This window comes from Bombina bombina, chromosome 2, assembly GCF_027579735.1.
Source record: "Bombina bombina isolate aBomBom1 chromosome 2, aBomBom1.pri, whole genome shotgun sequence".
NCBI classification, from domain to species: domain Eukaryota; kingdom Metazoa; phylum Chordata; class Amphibia; order Anura; family Bombinatoridae; genus Bombina; species Bombina bombina.
Genome location: NC_069500.1, coordinates 937,863,556 through 937,884,142, shown reverse-complemented (window position 1 = coordinate 937,884,142; position 20,587 = coordinate 937,863,556). Strand labels below are relative to the sequence as shown.

The 20,587-nt window shown below is 36.9% G+C and overlaps 1 protein-coding gene across 1 annotated transcript in view; it reads right to left on the bottom strand.

Annotated features, from left to right (window-relative positions):
• Positions 1–2,512: 2,512 nt before the first annotated feature.
• The window catches only part of FAM47E (family with sequence similarity 47 member E), a 32,106-nt gene continuing 14,031 nt past the window's right edge, over positions 2,513–20,587 (bottom strand). The window contains exons 5-9 of the mRNA XM_053700782.1: positions 19,526–19,688; positions 14,910–15,119; positions 14,633–14,788; positions 4,726–4,803; positions 2,513–2,860 (exon numbers count right to left, since the gene is read on the bottom strand). Coding sequence (XP_053556757.1) covers positions 2,723–2,860; positions 4,726–4,803; positions 14,633–14,788; positions 14,910–15,119; positions 19,526–19,688 — 745 coding nt within the window. The 3' untranslated portion in view covers positions 2,513–2,722. The remainder of the gene's footprint in view (positions 2,861–4,725; positions 4,804–14,632; positions 14,789–14,909; positions 15,120–19,525; positions 19,689–20,587) is intronic.

Here is a 20,587-nt window from a genome sequence, read left to right as displayed (position 1 = left end):
AATTATCTTGGATACTTCTGTCATCGCTAAGGAACTCCTCGTTCCTCCCTGATGATTGATGTAAGCCACAGTCGTGATGTTGTCCGACTGGAATCTGATGAATTTGGCCGAAGCCAACTGAGGCCACGCCTGAAGCGCATTGAATATTGCTCTCAATTCCAGAATATTGATTGGAAGTAGAGACTCCACCTGAGTCCATACACCCTGAGCCTTCAGGGAATTCCAGACTGCCCCCCAGCCTAGTAGACTGGCGTCCGTTGTCACTATCACCCATGAGGGTCTACGGAAACACGTCCCTTGGGACAGATGATCCGGCGACAACCACCAAAGAAGAGAGTTTCTGGTCTCTTGGTCCAGATTTATAGGAGGAGATACATTTCCAAATATTAAATATAAAAGTGCCACAGCTGCCTCTCCCAGTGTCAAGCCCCTATTGAGTTACCTAACCATAGTAATCAATATGTATAAAACAGTAATTTCAGTAACACCATAATCCATATAGGTCTACTGCTTACCCCTTCCCTTGCAGGGAATAATGTCACAGCCAGTTCTGATATAACAAGTCTCCTCAGAAATAAAAGACTGAACATACCTCAATGATGCTTGTAGCATGACACCCTTCTCCACACTGAAGATTTTTCTTGCACTACCTTCAGAAACTCTGTGGGAACCAGAATGGATCTTAGTAACGTCTGCTAAGATCATCAACCTCAGGGCAGAAAAAAGATCTCTTGGGAATCCAGACTGACGATTTCTCCCTGAGGAAAATAGTACACACCGGTACCATTTTAAAATAAAAAAAAATTTGATTGAAGAATCTAAAACTAACATCTCACTTTACCTCTTCCTATTACTAACACAGGCAAAGAGAATGACTGGGGGTGGAGGGAAGGGAGGAGCTATATATACAGCTCTGCTGTGGTGCTCTTTGCCACTTCCTGTTAGCAGGAGGATAAAGCCCACAAGTAAGGATGAAATCTATGGACTCGTCATATATTGTAGAAGAAACACGTATTATATGTTATGGTAAAGTTTTTCACACACACATATATACATGTAAATATATTATATAGGTTTGGAGGAACATGAATATTGCTGTCTAGAGGCACAATACATGTTCCTCTCTGCACACCCTGCAGCATGTGTATCTCATAACTCTCCAGAAAATTATGGCTGAGGTGGCAACACTATATATGACAAGGTGTTGAACTGGGAAAGGCTCAAAGGTGTATATATACATAGATATATGTGTGTATGTATGTATGTATGTATGTATGTGTGTCCCCATAGGTATGAAAACACCCCTATTTAGAGAGGATTACACCTCTCCTCTATCTCTCATCCTAACCAAAATAATTATTGAACTGCCTGACTCACTGCTGCAACTGCAATCCATGTGACAAGCTACCCCAAACCTTATGTCTCTACACCCTCAACCTGTAGCAAGGCTCTCTTCCTCCTGTACTAGATTTGTTTAGTTTATGTTTTGTATTTTATCACAAATTCTTGTCATTGTATACCCTTATCTCTGTACCCAGAGCTACGGAATGATAATATTAATAATATGCAGTGTTCTGCCCACGACCTTTTTAACAGCTGTGCTACCTGGCTGATTTTACTGACCAACAGCATAAAATGTTAACCAATATTAAGCTAATATTAAAATGTTTCAATTTGTATTGCACAAATTATCATTAAATACATTTATGGTAAAATATGCAATTATTGTGTAACTTAGCAGAAAATGTTATAATATTAGAAAGTTTTATACTGTCCGCACCCGGCTACTTTATAATACAACCTGGATGTGAAAACTTTCTGTTGAGAACCCTGTTTATGTATGTGTATGCATACAAGTATATATACACATACACACCTTTTTCGCCCTTACCAGTCCAACACCTTATATACCATATCCCGTTAAATCACTGCTAAAACATTTATTTCAGAAACACACACATGTGTGTGTATATATATATATATATATATATACACACATTACATTTAACTTGTAATATGGGGAAACTGGAATTGTGCTCTTATGGATTGCGCTCTAGCGATATTAGCGCACCACAGTGCCACCATATTTACACTAAAATTGTAATCTAGGCCTGAAGCTACCTCCGTATGCAATCATGGAAAGAAACTAGATTTCAACAAAGTACACCAAGAGAAAGAGATACATTTGATAATGAAAGTTAGTTGGAATTTATGATTTTTTATTGTATGCACTATCTGAACCATGATTTTAATTTTGACTTCCATGTCTCTTTAAGAACTATTAAGGTCTCTGCAAGGATTTAAAAAATAATATTCTAAATCAGGAACCATTCAATACCATATTGGTTTACATACGGTGTCCTACACTAGATTTTGTTCCTTTCACTGCTTCAGGTGAAGAAATGTTAGAAATAATTGTAATCACAAGAAACATATATTTACTTAGACTAGATAAACCTTGGTTTACACAAAAAAACTTGACAGATCTTATAAACTAAGAATAAGCCGCACATAAAAATGCAGAATATTTTATTATGATTAAAAATTAACATTAGCAAAGGCTATTTTTCTGTTCTAGGATAATATACCAGGTGGATATCAGTGTTTGTGTCTTCATTAACTTACACTGCATTTTTCCTACATGAGCAGTACACATTAACTCTGCACTTGGTTAATATTTATTCAAAGTGAATATTGTGACAACATGAAAGCAGACAGACGCTTAATTTATAATACTGTCTTCATGGGTGGAGGCAGAGTTGGAACGGATCCAGGTGCTAGGTGAAAATGTCCTAGATTCTCTTGCCACTTCTTTTTCTGTATCACAAGTGTCATTTTTTGCAAACAGCTTGGAGAGAAACTAAAACAAAATACAAAATGCGTAAAATATAATGCAAAATAACCAAAGAAAATAATTCTATATAAATGTATCTTGACTCAAGTTAGCCTTGTTAGTTCAAAGGACATTAAAGGGACATGAAACCCAACATTTTTCTTTCATGATTCAGATACAGCATACCATTTTAAACAACTTTCCAATTTACTTCTATTCTCTAATTTGATTCATTCTCTTGGTATCCTTGAAAAGCATATCTAGATAGGCCCAGGAGCTTGGAGCTAGCTGCTAATTGGTGGCTGAACATGTATGCCCATTTTCATAGGCTTACACATGTGTTCAGCTAGCTCCCAGGAGTGCATTGCTGCTTGTTCAATAAAAGGTACCAAGAGAATGAAGCAAACTTGACAACATAAGTTAATTGGAAAGTTATTTAAAAATGTATAATCTTTTTGAATCATGAAAGAAAGATCTGGGGTTTCATGTCCCTTTAAACACTAAATACAATTTATAAGCGTATTATTGAGGTTATTCCTTGCCATCCTCTAGTCAAGGGTGCCGCCATGTTGAAATCTGACTTTCACTGTATCCAGGGCTGATGTGTTTGCACATGTGCAGTAACTCTCCTTCAGATACCTGCAGTATAACCTAGGTTCCAAGAAGGCTGCAACCATAATTAGAGGGAAGTGCATAAAATTCAGTGTTTAATGTCCCTTTCAGTAAATCAGATCCAAAAGCAAACTTGCAGCATGGAAATATACAATTTTATTGGATGAAAGCGATAGTATAGTAACACATTAAATGCTGCGCAGTGACCATCTTTGGTTCTGTTCCAGTAGTGCATTGGTGGTCAAGGGCTGACTGTGTTTTTAACCCCATTTCAGGTGTTAAACAGAGAATTATAGACAAGCAATAGTACAAAACAAAAAATGATATAAGATTGTGAATTAAGGAACAATATGCATGTTTCAGTTAGGTATATTTTAAATGAAAAGAATATGTAGTCAGCTGATGTTGATCCATGACTAAGTGCCACAGTCTAAGCACATAACACATAGAATGTAAATATATATATAAGTGTTGCCTTTTTTTCATCTCATAACCCCTGTTCCTTTATACATTTGATGTGAACATATTTTAAATGAAACAGACTATTTCTGCAACCTCTAGTCTAGCTGCTCACCCCTTCAGGTTCTACATAGGACATAGTGCAAAGTCATTATTCCCTAGAGTCTAGGCAGAGTGAACCAAAACACTTCTGGCCTTTAGAAGTGAAAGAGAAACTGGGCAAGTGCTCCCCAAGGCAGCAGACACTGAGGCGCATGATGCCATATCAAATAATGGTTTGGAACTACAGCCTGTGATTGGCTGTAGCAAGTGTAGCATCACAGACATGTCTAAGCAGTTTTGCTCCATGACTCACAAAAAAAACACATTGTTAAAGGGACATGAAACCCAATAATATTCTTTTGCCATTTAGACGGGACATACAATTAAAAAAAAAGTTTCCAATCTACTTCTATGATCAATTTTGCTTTGTTCCCAATGGTATTCTTTGCTCAAGAGATACCTAGGTAGGTCTCTGGAGAACTACATGACAGGAAATAGTGCTCTTGGATATGAATAACATTCTTGCAAAACTGCTGCCATATAGTGCTCCAGACACGTGCACGCTCCTGAGCTTATGTCCTTGCTTTTCAACAAAAGATACCAAAAAGAATGAAGACAATTTCATAATAGAAGTAAATTAGAAAGGTGTTTAAAATTGTATGCTCAATCTGAATCATGAAAAATGTTTCAGGTCCATTTAACATGTTTTTTTGTTGTTTTTTCCCAATGACACATTAGATTAATTTGCAAACGATTATTTTTTTTGCTCAGTACATTACCTCAGGTTTTCGGCATCTATTTTTTTCAATAAACTCCTTAAAGGCTATAGTTCCATGAAGGTGCAATAGCTCTTCATCCTACAATAATGATAAAATAAAGATAACAACATAGGCGTTCACCCTGGCAATAATATCAATTGTAAAAGTTTAACAAAAATAGAACACTATAAGGAATCATTTAAGATACATTTTTCCCAGTTCATGTGACATTCAATGAAGTGTATTGACTAAAGTGTTTAAAATCTCTTCAACCTGAAACAGAGGTTCAAAAAGAGGGCAGTGATATGCTGTTACAACGTGTTCTCATGGCACCAGTTGAGAGGGAGCGTAAAGTCAAACTTAAAGGACCAGTCAACACAGTAGATTTGCATAATCAACATATGCAAGATAACAAGACAATGCAATAGCACTTAGTCTGAACTTCAAATGAGTAGTAGATTTTTTTTCTGACAATTTTAAAAGTTATGTCTTTTTCCACTCCCCCTGTACCATGTGACAGCCATCAGCCAATCACAAATGCATACACGTACCATGTGACAGCCATCAGCCATTCACAAATGCATACACACTTATTCTTGCACATGCTCAGTAGGAGCTGGTGACTCAAGAAGTTTAAATATAAAAAGACTGTGCACATTTAGTTAATGGAAGTAAATTGGAAAGTTGTTTAAAATGGCATGCTCTATCTGAATCATGAAAGTTTAATTTGACTTGAGTGTCCCTTTAAAGGGACAGTATACACCCATTTTCATATAACTGCATGTAATAGACACTATTATAAAGAATAAGATGCACAGATACTGATATAAAAATCCAGTATAAAACTATTTAAAAACTTACTTAGAAGCTGCCAGCTTAGCTCAATTGAAAAGGTAGCTGGAAAGCCCACTGCAAGTGGCAAATAGCAGACGCCCCCCCCCCCCCCCTTCCTCTGCATATGAAAAGACTCTTTACACAAACAGGAGCAAGTTCGAGGAGGAATACTATATTGGGGGCCGCATATGGCCCCAGGGTCTGGACTTTGAGACCATTGCTGTAGATTGGGTTGCCACCTCAGCCATGTTTTCCTGGACACTTATGAGTTATACATGCTGCAGGGTGTGCAGGGAGGAACATGTATTGTGTTTCTGGACTGCACTATTCATATCCCTCCCTGCAGCATGTTTAAAAAAGGACCAAAACGTATTATATGTGTCAGTGTATTACTTTATTTATAGTTTCAACCCACAAACTCTAAAGAAAAAAGACTGTCCCTTTAAATTACTTAGGTTAAATTGAAATAGCATATTGCAACATTGCCCTCTAGTGGTATTTTTTATTTTGACATATATTAAAAAAATAACAAAATAGACATAAAACTTGTTTTTTTTGGCACCAGTTTAATGTTTATAGTTTATTATTATTATTTTTAACACCATATCAAACCTTTCCCTACAGCAGTAGTTTATCTACAAGGAATACAATGAGCCAATTCTGTATTCTACACCTGCATGGATAAAAGGATTATCAAATGAATAATTGTTGACCTAACAGCCCTAAATGATTTACCTACATGTCCTTTTTTCCCCACAGCCCTTTCCCGTCATACCCTTCCTTGCTTCTCTTTGTCTCTGCTTCTATATTTCCCTCCTTTAGAAATCCTATGTCAAGACTGAAGAATATTTTATGATAAATGCTAATTTGTGCATCTAATAATATCACAGACAGGGCTGCCACATTTAAAATGTTTAGTTCACTTTTGCTACTTTTTACCCTTTATTCATATTTTTTATTACAATATTTTGGAAGGGGAGATGTAGAAAGCCTTAATGGTAGAAAATAGTCTTATAAAACTTGACTTCCATGTTAATCAACAAGGTAGTGCTCTTGGAAAAATGGATTAATACTTAAAGGGACACTGAACCCAAATGTTTTCTTTCATGATTCAGATAGAGCATGCACTTTTAAGCAACTTTCTAATTTACTCCTATTATCAAATTTTCTTCGTTCTTTTGCTATCTTTATTTAAATAAGAAGGCATCTAAGCTTTTTTTTTGTGTTCAGAACTCTGGACAGCACTTTTTTATTGGTGGATGAATTTAACCACCAATCAGCAAGAACAGCCCATGGTCCGGCATCAAAACTTACATTTTTGCATTTCAAATAAATATACCAAGAGAATGAAAAAATTTGATAATAGGAGTAAATTAGAAAGATGCTTAAAATGTCATGCTCTGTCTGAATCACGAAAGAAAAAATTTGAGTTCAGTGTCCCTTTAAGGAGTAGAAAAAAAAGTGTTTTGTTTTTTATTTGGAGTGTTATTTTATTTTCATTTTTTTTTAAATTAAACTGTGTATGTATTAATAAATCCTAATTATTTTGTATTTAATTCACACACAAATGGCCAGATTATGAGTGGAGTGCTAACAGTTACACACAAGTGAAAAGGGGTTTTATTGTAGGTCTTTGCATGCATCAGGTTTTTTCGCTCGTATTACAAGTTGAAAGTAAACACGATAGCTTGAGCGCAATTGCATAGTTGCCAACATTTTTTTCAAAAATCCAGGGAAACTTTGCAGCAGAGCAAGCAAGCGGGTTACTGGAGTATTGACGACCTACTGTTCAACTGCTCCGCCCACTCAGTTCTGCGATCAAAACACACCCATTTGATAGTAATAGTATAATTTAGACTTATCCATAGTTTATTATACAGATTACAGCAGCAAGCTCTTACACCTACCCAGTCTCTGGAACACATTCTGGGCATATGGTTATTTTTACAACACAGCATCAAAATTAGGCAGACAAATAATTTGTAAACCCATTCAATGAAAATAACAATATTCCATTAGGAAGTAATTATATTTAAACAATACACTACATCTATCTATCTATCTATCTATCTATCTATCTATCTATCTATCTGTATATATGTATAAGTGTGTGTATATATACAAACACCAAATGTTAGGCAAAAGAGGTAGCATTTCCAGGGACAAAAAAATCCAGGGACATACAACAAAATCCAGGGACTGTCCCTGGAAATCACTGGAAATTCCAACATTTTTTTGCCCCATTAACTTCAATGGGGGAATACGTTAACACGTGCCCAATATTCTAAGTTTGGCTTTTATGTGCGTCTGGTTAACACATGAGCAAAAAGGTTTACTCCTAGAGGAGTTAAATACCGCTCAACTTGTAATCTGGCCCATAGTGTGAAGACAATGTTCATGCAAAACAGCCACTAGGTTACATATAATTGCAATAACATGATTTCCAAAGTTCCAGTTTAAAAGTATAACACTGGGAAGCACAGACAGGGAAGCCTATGGGCTTGTCTGTGTGACACTGGTGTGATTGGGGCAATTAGGGGGTGTGGCTCAGCACACAGGGATATCCATAGGTGTAAATAAAAAGAGAGAAGCGTTCAACCTGGGAACGAACAATAGCATAATAGCTTGTTCTATGGCTAGTTACCACCCAAGAAGCAGCCTCTTTTTGCTCAACATGTGCTTTTCACAGATAAGAACTTCCTGAAGCATATCAGTCTGATCCTGACTTCACAGTACAGTCCAGTACAGTCCAGCCCTGAAATACCAGGCAATCCCTCTCTGAACGAGAGAAACAGCAAAACCCCAGACGTACGTTTCGGCCTATTGTGGGCCTCATCAGTGAGGTGCAGCCATATCCCTCTAGGAACACTGAGCAATGGGTCCACGTCTGTATTCCCGCATCACACTTAGGGAGACTTCCCTAAGTGTCATAAGTTGCATAAATAAAAAGAGAGAAGTATAAATAAAAAGAGAGAAGCATAAATAAAAAGAGAGAAGCGCTCAACCTGGAAACGAAAAATAGCATAATAGCTTGTTCTATGGCTAGATACCACCCAAGAAGCAGCCTCTTTTTGCTCAACATGTGCCTTTCACAGAGAAGAGCTTTCCTGAAGCATATCAGTCTGATCCTGAATTCACAGTACAGTCCAGCCCCGAAATACCAGTCTTTCCCTCTCTGAACAAGAGAAATAGCAAAACCCCAGACGTACGTTTCGGCCTATTGTGGGCCTGGTCAGTGAGGTGCAGCCATATCCCTCTAGGCAGACTGAGCAATGGGTCCACATCTGGATTCCCGCATCACACTTAGGGAGACTTCCCCAAGTGTCAGAATTTGCATAAATAAAAAGAGAAAAGCGCTCAACCTGGAAAAGAAAAATAGCATAATAGCTTGTTCTATGACTAGTTACCACCCAAGAAGCAGCCTCTTTCTTTTGCATGATGTACCGAGTGCACGGATTCATCCTAACTTGTGGGATATTGTCCTTCCTGACAGGACAATATCCCACAAGTTAGGATGAATCCGTGGACTCGGTACATCGCAAAAGAAAGAAATTTATCAGGTAAGCATAAATTTTGTTTTTTGAGCAACATGTGCTTTTCACAGAGAAGAACTTTCCTGAAGCATATCAGTCTGATCCTGACTTCAAAGTACAGTCCAGCCCTGAAATACCAGGCAATCCCTCTCTGAACAAGAGAAACAGCAAAACCCCAGACGTACGTTTCAGCCTATTGTAGGCCTCGTCAGCGAGGTGCAGCCATATCCCTCTAGGCACACTGAGCCACGGGTCCACGTCTGGATTCCCGCATCACAGTTAGGACTTAGGAAGACTTCCCTAAGTGTCATAATTTGCATAAATAAAAAGAGAGAAGCGCTCAACCTGGGAACGAACAATAAAATAATAGCTTTTTCTATGGCTAGTTACCACCCAAGAAGCAGCCTCTTTTTGCTCAACATATGCTTTTCACAGAGAAGAACTTTCCTGAACCATATCAGTCTGATCCTGACCTGACAGTACACAGTCCAGCCCCGAAATACCAGGCAATCCCTCTCTGAACGAGAGAAACAGCAAAACCCCAGATGTACGTTTCGGCATATTGTGGGCCTGATCAGTGAGGTGCAGCCATATCCCTCTAGGCACACTGAGCAACGGGTCCACGTCTGGATTCCCGCACCACACTTAGGGAGACTTCCCTAAGTGTCATAATTTGCATAAATAAAAAGAGTGAAGCGCTCAACCTCGGAACGAACATTAGCATAATACCTTGTTCTATGGCTAGTTACCACCCTAGAAGCAGCCTCTTTTTGCTCAACATGTGCTTTTCACAGAGAAGAGCTTTCTTGAAGCATATCAGTCTGATCCTGACTTCACAGTACAGTCCAGTCAATGGCTGTTTCATCAGGCTTCATAAAACATTAACAGAACACTTGCTATATATACCATAAATCCAATTAAAAAATAATAACTATCACATGGACAGGGGAGGGGCTATACTAATTGGTGGTACCCTAGTAACCAATCCAAATGCTAGTTACAAAGAGGATCTAATATCAACATAAAACAAAGTATTCATTGAGAACATACATATATATCTCTACACAAGATTGTCAGTGTGATTGATCAGCATAGCTTTCATAACATAAACAGAAAGAAAGAAGAAAAAAAAAATCACCATTCATGTAAACATTATTTTAAAACACAGCACACAGTATAACGTTTACATTTATCATATAACAAAACATACCTAATAGCATTCTGCAGATCTGATAGTTCGTGATATTTCTCAGACTGTATTATAGCAGAGGTATGTTTGGAAGTAACAATGTGAAACTTTTTTCATGTGGTTAAAAATGGCAACATCGTAATTGGCGTCCAACAAATCCTATTGCGCATGTCAGACCACCGTTTGTCAGTCAGATATGAGTCTATCCTGTGATTGGTCAGAATGCGATATGTAGTGATGTAAAAATACATGTGTAGCTTGTGAGCATTCTGCAGATCTAATAATTCATGATGATTCCTTAAATTATATTAAAGCAGGGATATGTTTAGAAATCACAATGTGAAACTTGTTTCAAGTGGCTCAAATAGACTACATCATAACCGGCGTCTAACAAACCCTATTGCGCCTGTCAGACCACAGCTTGTCAGTCAGATGTAAATCTATCCTGTGATTGGTCAAAAATGCAATACGTAGTGATGTGAAAATACATGTGTGGCTTGTAAGGGGGGTGTGTGGTTAGAACAACAACAATAACAGATCGTATGTAATTATAGTCCTAATCGATAATATCTAGTCATCACCAAAATAGCAGACAAAGTACATCATTGCAATACAACTCTAATCTGTTTGATAAAAAGTATCTACATGACAGAACGAGTGTACGTGATGGGCAATAAATGAAAATTCTAAATGTTTATTCATTGGTGCAATTATAGTCACAAAGTAATTGGATAGTCATTTGTTATGTCTTGAGAGGGAGTGTGTAAAATAACCTCTCAAAATAGGGATATATTTACCGTATATCGGACAAAAACAGGCACATTAATAAAAATCCTTATTAATAAAGGCATAGAAACAAGTAACTGATACTAAATGTTATGCATACGGATGGAGACTAAATTGTCCAATCAAATTATTCCATACTAGCTGAAATAAACATAGAATGACCTATGATAACACCAACAGAGAGAGTTCAAAAGATTTGCCTAAATGGGTTTTAATAGCAGATGTTGTTCCAATAACTTATAAACGATCTTATATAGATCTGTGTATATATATAATAATAATAATGATTGTTATATTTGCATCTGTGTATATATGTAAGAATAATAATATTAATAAAATAGGATATGTTTGCAATTGTGCTAGAAATAACTCTAACTGATACAAGCGATATGTAAGATATTAATTACACCCTATGTGAAATACTGAGAAAACTATATAAGTGGTATGATCCGAACCTAATTGTAAGTATAAATGTTAGAAGTGGATGATTATACTATAAGCGGCCGCAATCTATCTACTAATCAGAAAAGTAGTAAATGAGTACAGCACCTGTTGGTTCCTTAAAGCAGGTTTTAGTTCTGTATGATGCCCGTGGAGAAAGGGTTACTGCCACCCTTACAGCAACATAGACAAATGGTATCCACAGCACCAATTAGGTAAAAGAAAATACCTTTATTTTCACATTACATGCGAAACGTCGCATGTAATGTGAAAATAAAGGTATTTTCTTTTACCTAATTGGTGCTGTGGATACCATTTGTCTATCTACTAATCAGGTGAGCTTATAGAAATAAAATAAACCGATCATGGATTTTTTTTATTTCCTGACTGCTTTTTGATCTCTGGACCACTGCTGTATCCTGAGTGCCTTAAGACCAAGTCTGTTGGGTGACTTTATTGACCCCATCCTGCTCCTATAGCATCAATGGAGATGCTATCTATATTGTGAGTACCATTCTCATTATTTGGTCTTATCTCACCATTGCCTTAACAATACTAGGCCATATAGGCACCTGTGTCTCTCTTATTGTTTTAATATAGACATCTCTTCTTATGCTGGAGGTTGGTCTTCTGGGTGACTGTAATAGATCCCAGACTGTCTCTACAGCACTGAGTGAGGTGCTTTCTCAAATGTGAGTTTATTTCTTGCATGCCAATCATTCTGTTTTGGATCAAACGATATTGGGCCATGTGGCGCATCTGTCTCCTCTTGTCTTTGTAGATTGCTGTTTCCTGGATCCCGGCCTGGATCTCCACAGATAGCTGCATTCTATTCCCAACCAGAGACTTTCTTTATTAGTTCACATATCATACTAATTTTAATCTGTTTTATTTATTATTTTTTTGCAATTTTTATGCCACTTTGATTACTATCACAATTCCTCATTCTACAGGGGTCATTCCAATGATCTAAATCTGTAGATCCTTAGTTATACAGAACAATTATCATTTTTTGTGTATTGTATTATATACTTGTTTGCAGACATTTATATTTGTTACTGCCCTATTATTAATTAATAACCATTATATACTCTCTATATCTCACACTGTACCTAAACCTCATCTTCTCTCAGTGGTGCTTTACAAGATATTAAGGATATATAGGTGTATATCATTTCCATTTTTTCCTTGTCTCCTGGACTCTAGTTATTACCATTCGTTATTTTTAGGGCGCCCCCTCTCCTTTTTGTTGTTCCAATGGGGTTGTGCTGGCCTTTGTTGGCCCTTGTCAACTCCCTCCAAGGACTGTGATGCACACTTTTACCTTGTCAAATGGCTCCAATGGGGCTGTGCTGGCCTTTGTTGGCCCTTGTCAACTCTCTCCAAGGACTGTGATGCACTCTTTTACCTTGTCAAACGGCTCCAATGGGGCTGTGTTGGCCCTTGTCAACTCCCTCCAAGGACTGTGATGCACTCTTTTACCTTGTCAAATGGCTCCAATGGGACTGTGTTGGCCCTTGTCAACTCCCTCCAAGAACTGTGATGCACTCTTTTATCCATAGGTGTAAATAAAAAGAGAGAAGCGTTCAACCTGGGAACGAACAATAGCATAATAGCTTGTTCTATGGCTAGTTACCACCCAAGAAGCAGCCTCTTTTTGCTCAACATGCGCTTTTCAAAGAGAAGAACTTTCCTGAAGCATATCAATCTGATCCTGACTTCACAGTACAGTCCAGCCCCGAAATACCAGTCTTTCCCTCTCTGAACAAGAGAAATAGCAAAACCCCAGACGTACGTTTCGGCCTATTGTGGGCCTGGTCAGTGAGGTGCAGCCATATCCCTCTAGGCAGACTGAGCAATGGGTCCACATCTTGATTCCCGCATCACACTTAGGGAGACTTCCCTAAGTGTCATAATTTGCATAAATAAAAAGAGAAAAGCGCTCAACCTGGAAAAGAAAAATGGCATAATAGCTTGTTCTATGGCTAGTTACCACCCAAGAAGCAGCCTCTTTTTGCGCAACATGTGCTTTTCACAGAGAAGAACTTTCCTGAAGCATATCAGTCTGATCCTGACTTCAAAGTACAGTCCAGCCCCAAAATACCAGGCAATCCCTCTCTGAACAAGAGAAACAGCAAAACCCCAGACGTACGTTTCAGCCTATTGTGGGCCTCGTCAGCGAGGTGCAGCCATATCCCTCTAGGCACACTGAGCAACGGGTCCACGTCTGGATTCCCGCACCACACTTAGGGAGACTTCCCTAAGTGTCATAATTAGCATAATAGCTTGTTCTATGGCTAGTTAACACCCAAGAATCAGCCTCTTTTTGCTCAACATGTGCTTTTCACAGAGAACAGCTTTCTTGAAGCATATCAGTCTGATCCTGACTTCACAGTACAGTCCAGCCCGAAATACCATGCAATCCCTCTCTGAACGAGAGAAACAGCAAAACACCAGATGTACGTTTGGCCGAAAGTTCTTCTCTGTAAAAGGCACATGTTGAGCAAAAAGAGGCTGCTTCTTGGGTGGTAACTAGCCATGGAACAAGCTATTGTTCGTTTCCAGGTTGAGCGCTTCTTTCTTTTTATTTATGCAAATTATGACACTTAGGGAAGGCTCCCTAAGTGTGATGCGGGAATCCAGACGTGGAAACACTGCTCAGTGTGTCTAGAGGGATATGGCTGCACCTCACTGACGAGGCCCATAATAGGCCGAAATGTACGTCTGGGGTTTTGCCATTTCTCTCGTTCAGAGAGGGATTGCCTGGTATTTCGGGGCTGGATTGTACTGTGAAGTCAGGATCAGACTGATATGCTTCAGGAAAGTTCTTCTCTGTGAAAGGCACATGTTGAGCAAAATGAGGCTTCTTCTTGGGTGGTAACTAGCCATGGAACAAGCTATTATGCTATTGTTAGTTTTCAGGTTGAGCGCTTCTCTCTTTTTATTTATGCAGATCCATAGGTGTGCCTGGTCTTCCTAAGCGAGGTGTTAGGAGAGATGTTTAAGCCTGGCTGGCCAAAGTTTATATGTCCCTGATTTCACAAGAAATTAAAGCTGCGCAGGAGGATCAGTAAGACAGAACTCTCATACTAACTAATACAGAGCTCTGCATTAGCAATTGTAAAACAAAGTGTTAACAACTTACCTTTGTGTTTAATCTATTTGAATCCTTTCCATTATCATTCTCATTGAATTTTGGATCTTTAAGTTGTTCATTACTTCTCCTTTTCATCCAGGTTTTTGGATCAAGGTACCAAGCTCCATAGGTAGTTTTCACCCAGCTAGGACAGTAAGCAGGCTCCTTAACAAAATGGATAAATTAACAAGTCAGTTTCCATGTTTGCAAAAAGTGCAAGAAAAATAAATTTTTATTAAACATGTAATTACATATAAAAAAGGTAGCAGTTAAAAATAAAAAGGACACTTGCCTTGGATTGGGTCTTGTGATCCATGACATGATAACTGCTCCAAGATGTTTGTTGAGGGGAGGCTCCAACCAACATCCGTAGCTCGGCAGGCACGTTATTCAATTCCACCACATGGATGGGGACGCTGAGGGTAGGCTTAGTATCATGTCCACTGTTAAAAAGACTGAATATAGTCTCTTCCTGAATACTGTACTGCTCCCCTCCCTGTTACAATGAAAACGAGAAAATGTAAATTTTTCTAATAATAAAGGTGTCATGTTTTGTTTATATCATATGGAGAATGAGAGAGAGAAATATATATATATATTCTAACAAAACACTGGCATATCCTCAAGAAGGACACCCTCCTGAATGAAGTAACAACTAAAGACCCAAAAATAATTTTCAGAAAAAATAGAAATTTCAAAAACATTTTGGCACCCAGTGAATTGAAAAATGTTGACACAAAAGACACTAATTGGCTTAATAAGACCACAATAGGGTTTTTTAAATGTAATCGTAAAAATTGTGTAGCCTGCACACATCATTTTTATAAGAATAAATCAACGAAAGAAATTACTTCAACAACAACGAATAAAAAATATAAGATTGAAAGTTTATGTAACTGCCGTACAGATTTTGTTGTGTACCTCCTACAATGTGGGTGTGGCCTTCAGTATATTGGACGAACCACAAGGCCTTTTAAAAAAAGGTTGCTAGAGCATATCAATAATATAGAAACTGGAGAAAAAACCCACAACCTCTCTGCACATTACAAGGAAAAACACAATAAAGATCCCTCATGTCTAAGGGGGACAATTATAGAGTGTGTACAAAACCATAGGAGAGGAGGTGACAGAGAACTAAAACTCAGAAAAAGAGAGACATATTGGATCTACACATTAGGAACCCTAATCCCACAAGGCCATAATAAAGACATTGATTTGGCGGCATTTTTAACTTAAAGGAAATCTTCTATCCCTTATTTCTAGAACTATTCCACTATCCTTGATTTTTGGTCCATTAGGCTTTTAGTCTCATCTATAGGGTAAAAACCAGGTATACATAGTCCCAATCGCGAAATAGGCTTACTATCAAGTTATTTTAAAATAAGTTTCTTTGTATAAGTAGCCTTTTAAAATATACCATGTCGTTTTTCTATAAAGTTATGAGACTACTCAATGCTCTCTTTTCTTTTTGGGGACATTTTGGGATGGGTTTATTTTTTAATTATAACTTTTGTAACAACGAATATATATGCTTTGGGGACAATTTTAGATTTAAATTCTAAATAGGCCCATTTTTTAAAATTTTTTTTTTAACTTTTTAACTTTTTAAGATCCTAATATACTGATTTATATTTAATTTTACTGTTTTATGTAACCAGTTAGATTCTGACCTAATTAAAAATTCCTTTAGAAAGACAGATCATTTGAGCTAATTCACTTTAGATAAGTATGCTACTATCTTTAAACTTAAAAACAATTCTTGTTGAATACACATTAAAATAACTCAAGTTACTTCTATATATTATTTCGCGAGGAGCTCTAGTAGTTAGAATAATATTGATAAATGTATACATATACACTCTTTATAAATATCCTACATCTGATATGAATAAATTGTTAATATATATCGGTTAATACATATCTCCTATGTCACAAACACTAAGGTTGTACTATCCCCTGTTCTTATTATCTATTCATAAATTTGTTTTAAAGCTATAATTCATATTATCAAACTTCTCTTCTACTTTCTTATCAAATGGGTTTTTAATAACATTTATACATATTTACGTGTATATATTTTTTATCACTTATTTGCATATTGGTTTTTTCTATTAAGTATATTTAAACATAATATAATTTTATTGTATTATTATCTGTATATATATTGTTTGTTTTAAATATCAGCTATATATAAATTGCCATTATTGAGACACGCTTGTAAATATATGGACTAGCGTATCTTAGTGTACCGCAAGTATCACACTAAAAAATTCAGGATATTAACAGTATTTAAGGTATACATATGGTGTTGCTTTTTATTTGCACAATTGCCGTGTTATCAAATAAGAGACTTTGAACTAACTTTGAGCAGCAGCCAATCCATGACTCGAAACTATCATAGGCGGATGGCCGGTCATGTGATTTCTTTTTGTACCAATGAGACTTCTGTTTTTGGGGGGAGTGTGCCGCCGCTCCGCTTGAAATACAACTCGTTTACCAGCTGTCTGTAAAATCCTCTGACGAAGAAGGCTGTCAAATACTAATGCCTTTGAAACGCGTAAGGAATAAGTGGTTGATATGAAATAGGACTCACCAGGACTGCTATTTATTGGTTTCATTTTTTGGACTTTAATACTCTAAAACTTAGCTTAAATACTTGGGAACAGTATCTGTTAAATATCGCTTGCAGGAACAATTGGTCTCTGTTTTTATACTGTCAAAATATACCTCATACATACTTGAGGGTTTTAAATGTGAGTGCACTGTATGGAATAAAGCAATTTTCACAATTTAAATACGGGGTTGCACTATTACTGTTCTCATTTGTTTTACATGCTCGTGGCCATCCGGTGAAGGGGGTTATACTACTCCCACAAAGACAAAGACAAGTACTTCAACCGAAGTCCTGTGAGTGGATATCCTATTTCTGTGAACAGCTGGTGATCCAAGGGAGTTCTCTACAGACACTGCGCGGCACTTACCTCATATTGATTGAGGTAAAGGAGTGTAAGTAGACACCCTTTGAGAAATCTGCCTCTTACATGAAGGCAGTCTTATATACTATTTTATATATATATTTTTTACCTACTCAGATGATCTTTTATTGCATATTTGATTAACTTTTATATGTGTTATACAAGAGTTTTTTACACTATACTGTATGTTAGACAATTCATTTTCTTGTGTTTAATGTACATCTAGCCCATCAAGCGCTCAACCAATTGATTTATATATATATTTTTTTATCAGAACTATTTTATCTATTTACATATGAATTCTATTTACATATGAATTTTATACATTATTAGTTCACTGATAATATATTATTATTATAATTAAATATATTGATTTCCTTTTTTTATAATTCTTTTCTATATTTATTTGCGCCCTATTTTCTCTATCAGTTTCTTCCTTTTCATTTTCTCTTACTTACCTTGGTTAGAGGGTTTAGGGACTCTCTCTCCAGGGTAGATAGATTGGGGCAGCATTTAAATTTATTTAATTAATTTTCTCACATTACTATTTTTCAAATTTTAAAGTGTAGGTTTCTTTAGTTGCGCCAGTTGCACACCCATCTTTTTCTTATATATATATATATATATATATATATATACACACATATACATACACACACACACTCCTCTTTCTCTCATCAGATTTGGAGGGTCATCCTGATCTTTGCAATGTTTCAGTGGTGCCACATTTTCTCCACTTATTGATGGTGCCTTCGATAGTCTTTTATATCTTTTCAACAATTAGCTCTTACAGTTTTTTTGGCAACTCTTTGTGGACCATAGCTCTCCAGATAGGATGCAACTTCAAACATTCAAGCAAATCCTACAGCAATAGCTAACTATAATCTGGGTTTAATCAGAATCACTTTTATTAGTAGCAGGTGTATGCTATTTACCTACAGGCATGATTTAGAAGGTGATTGGTTAATTGTGAACACAGCTAGAGCTCCCATTATGAAAGGGTGGGCAAAGTTGTACTACTGGCTAATCAGGGGGCAAGGACTCACATAAAGTAAGTCTATTTATGGTGTAGTCTGTCCCTTTAATATAAACCAAAAACAAATATAGTTTGTTATAGTTTTTTCTGTAAAAAGCTGTATCTGGTAGGATCCCTATAGTTTTGAGTAAAAGAACCTTAAATATTAAAGGGACATTGTACACAATGTTTTTGTAACAATGTATAGTTTTGCTTATTTTTTTTATAACATGTTGCAGATTTTCAGACCCTAACTAAGCCCCAATGTATCAGATGTAGACTGAAGTCTACAGATTCCTGCTTGCTGCTGTTTGTGTAACAGGTCTTTTCCTATGCATGAGAGGGTCTGCTTTTTCAGCCCCTTTCACTGGGTGTCCCAGCCTAACCTCATCAACAGTGCTAAACTGGGAGCTTCTAAGTATGCTTTTAAAAGGATAATATAATGAATTGTTAGATCAGTATCTGTGCATATTCCTTGTTATAGTAGTGTCTATTACATGCAGTTATATGAACAATGGTGTATACTGTCCTTTTAAGGTTTGCTTCCAGGATAATTCTGATTATTATCATTGGACAAACTCCAAGACAGATACCCAGTGTTTGCATCTGGTGATGGTCTTGGTGTTAAAAAAAAAGTTAAAGTAGGTAAATGCAAGGTGTCTTCAAGAAGTATACCGGGACTTCTATGAACATTTAACATATAGGGAATTACAAATATTGAGCTGCTTATTATTTGATGCTTTGGCTGCAGGGAGAGTTTCACAGGAAAGAAAAGAGAAATAAAAATATTTGCAGCTGGTCTTTTCACAGTGTAAGACCACTTAAATCGTCTCTGTCTCAGAGCTTTGTGCATGAGCCTAAACAGATTAAACATTCTTGATATACATTGCTGATGGTCTTATGTAAACTTACCAAAGAAGCCACCCAACCACAGAACTCCTTAGTCACTTGTTTAACGTTTTCATCTACAACAGGAGTAGAGTTACTCTTCTTTTTGGATTTATTGGCTTCCCTGGCAGACTCTTCCTTCTTAGAGAGCCATGTGTATGGATTTTTGTGCTTGGACTCTTCGCTCCTAAAACAAAGGAATACATCAAATAAATGGTTGACTTTAGCTTTGAGTGAATTATCTTGTATTAGGTCCAGTTGAAAAAAGAAATTGGTGTAACATGAAACCAGTTATATAATGTAAGTCAATAGGAAGTAGATGAGTTAGGTTATTACATTTCTAACTTGCATTAGAAATATAATATTATATTATAACTTAATATATATTAAATGTGTTATATAATATTATATTTAAAGCCCTGAAAATAATGCATCAATAAGAGAGTTGGGAGTTCTGTTTTTTTATCAGCTAGTGAGCAGTCATTTTATTTATTTGCTGCATAGAAAAAACATGTTTTTAACATGTACTTCCTGTTAGCTTCAATATCAAAAAAGCCAGCATAGAAAAATAATTTTTTTAATATGTTACAGCTCTTTTATATGCATTATAGCAATTTATTTACAGGTCAGTGCAGGGACGTGCAGTCATAGGAGGCAGGGCCTCCCCTGTCATATGGGGCCAAAGTTGAATTAAATAAATTTTAATAAAAAACAAAAACTTTTTTTAACACTATGGAGAGGCATCATACAGGACTGCAACTCACCATAGCGAAACATGGATACATTTCTTCGATAGCAGCAGCGCCACCCACTGGTTGTAAAACAACCTTAAAACTACCTGCAGCAAAATACTGACCAATAGGAGGCATCCCTCATGCTGCCTCGAGCCAATCAGAGACGGTCATGTTCTCCTGGTGATTGACAGCACAGCACCAGGAGAACAAGACTGGCGCTGAAAGGCTCCCTGCGTATGCGCAAGGGAGCACCAGAAAGAAACAGCGAGGATTTGCCTGGCGAGAAGTGTGTCTACATCTGCTTCCTGAGCTCGGATCTTGCAATCATCATCTGACTGCTACCTGGCTGTCC